The sequence below is a fragment of the Acanthamoeba castellanii genome, assembly GCF_000313135.1.
Source record: "Acanthamoeba castellanii str. Neff unplaced genomic scaffold scf7180000084638, whole genome shotgun sequence".
Lineage (NCBI taxonomy): Eukaryota > Discosea > Longamoebia > Acanthamoebidae > Acanthamoeba > Acanthamoeba castellanii.
In genome coordinates, this window is record NW_004457599.1 from 22,747 (window position 1) to 24,641 (window position 1,895).

Sequence of the window (1,895 nt, forward strand, 5' to 3'; positions counted from 1 at the left end):
CCGATCGCATCATCAATCTCCTTGAGGAAGAGACAGTTTTCCTCCACACCGGGCGTGCCTGAGAGGCAACAACAAACATCAAACACACATGACGCGAAGTAGAGTAAGAAGCGATGTGGACTTCATTCGCATTCGTGCAGTGGTGAGCTTCAGAGAGTAGCCAGGTACCGAATGTGTTGTTGATAGCACCAACAGCGACCACCAGCTTGTCGTACGGCAGGGTGAAATCGCGCGCCGAGTCATCGAGACCGGGAGTGCTCACTGATCCGGGCATGGGGTTTAGTCTTAGTGCGAGAATGTTCCAGCATTCAAAGGCGGTATGAGAGGCCTACCGTGGCAAGAAACCGTTTTGTTGGTGGGATCCACATCGGTCGCCACAGCTTCAAAGTAGTCAACATCAGCGTGACTGCGGCGGCAGTACTTTCGGATGGGCTCGATGATGCTGTGAGTGTATGAGCACTTTTCATGGACCGCAAGCATTCAAAACGGAGCCGCGGGGTGCATTGAGCGGTGGGAGTCAACGTACGCTTTGGGTTCGAGCGTACCCACGGTGACCGAGGGCAGAAGCGGGGTGAAGAGGAAATAGTTGCGCGGAGACACGATCGTGACGTCGTACTTGCTCGTGTCCAGCTCTCGCACCACGCTCAGCGCGCCCCAGCCTGCGAGCCAGCGCGTGAGGACCAACAAGATCAAGTCTTCTTGAGGCCATGCAATGGCTCTACGAGCCGAAAGTCCCAGCTGAGAACGAAGAATACGCACCGGAGCCGAGGATGACGAGCTTGGGCTTGGGTTGGCTCTCCGCAGCGAACACGTGTCCCTCTGTGAGGTCGCGGTCGTGTGAGAACAAAAGAACATCGCCGTGGAGTTTAGGACGCCAAAACGCTCCGGAGTGCCCAGCACCAGAGACACCACGGCCGGAAGGGCGAGAGCGTACGGAGGAGATAGAGGCCACCGCCAACGCCCACCGCGGTGATGGCAGCCACCACGGGCCACCTGAAAGCGGACTGGCGGCTGTTGTGGTGGTGGTGCAGTTGAGAAAGGGGAAAGATACAAGCACACCGCTCAGACAGGCAGGCAGAGAGCATCACTGAGGGCTACCTGGCAGAGCCGGTGGAAGTGGTGGACGAGTAGAGGCGTCCACCTGAGGGCACTTGGAGTTGTTTGCTGCCATGAGAGATGGTGGTGCGAGAGGCGAAGCATGCCCGCTGCATGCCTCGGGTACTGGCGACCTTGTTGGAGGAACGCAGCATTGTGTTGTGTGGTTATGTTGTTGGGGCGACAAGGAGACAGCAAAGGTCTTGGCGAGAAGAGTGGGGTTGGGGTTGCCGAGAGTCAGGAGTTTGGGAAGAGTGAGCAAGTAGAGCGTGTGGTGGGTGGCAGTACCCCACCCGTTGCGGGGCCAGCACGAGTGGTCCCAACCGTCCCAGAAGCCAACACACATTTCGTCACGCGACTTCTCGCGTTTGTTCGCGTGATTTGTAGCAACGCCCTTTTTCTCTTTTTCTCTTTTTCTCATGATCATTTCTCTTTGTCTTCGCTTGGAAGGACGCAGCTGCGCCAAGGCCACACGCACACGCACACGCACACACGCACGAACATCGCATCACACATCCCATTTGTGTCATCACTCGCGTAAGATTTTGAAAAGAGTCCCGATCTGGCTCAACTCTTCATTCGGCGCAAGGAAGCAGGAGGCCGGACAAGCGAACCGGAGAAGTGTGGAGCAGCGCGAGAGCGACGGTGGAGGGTGTTGGCTGGCTTTAGATGGAGACCATGTCTCGGAGGTTGAGGTCCCTGAGGAGGTGGTAGTAGGTGGAGACGTTCTGCTTCTTGAGGTGCTTGAGCAGCGCCCTCCTCTTGTCGATCGTGATGCCGAGCGCCCTCTTCGTCCGTTG

The 1,895-nt window shown here is 57.3% G+C and overlaps 1 protein-coding gene across 1 annotated transcript in view; it reads right to left on the minus strand.

The window, feature by feature from the left end:
• The window catches only part of ACA1_343310 (NADH dehydrogenase, extrinsic, putative), a gene marked incomplete at both ends in the record, with an annotated part of 2,826 nt that extends 1,576 nt beyond the window's left edge, over positions 1-1,250 (minus strand). The window contains 6 exons of the mRNA XM_004347199.1: positions 169-261; positions 333-442; positions 527-659; positions 760-819; positions 935-993; positions 1,099-1,250. Of these exons, the coding sequence (XP_004347249.1) occupies positions 169-261; positions 333-442; positions 527-659; positions 760-819; positions 935-993; positions 1,099-1,250 (607 nt within the window). The remainder of the gene's footprint in view (positions 1-168; positions 262-332; positions 443-526; positions 660-759; positions 820-934; positions 994-1,098) is intronic.
• Between the last annotated feature and the right edge of the window lie 645 nt (positions 1,251-1,895).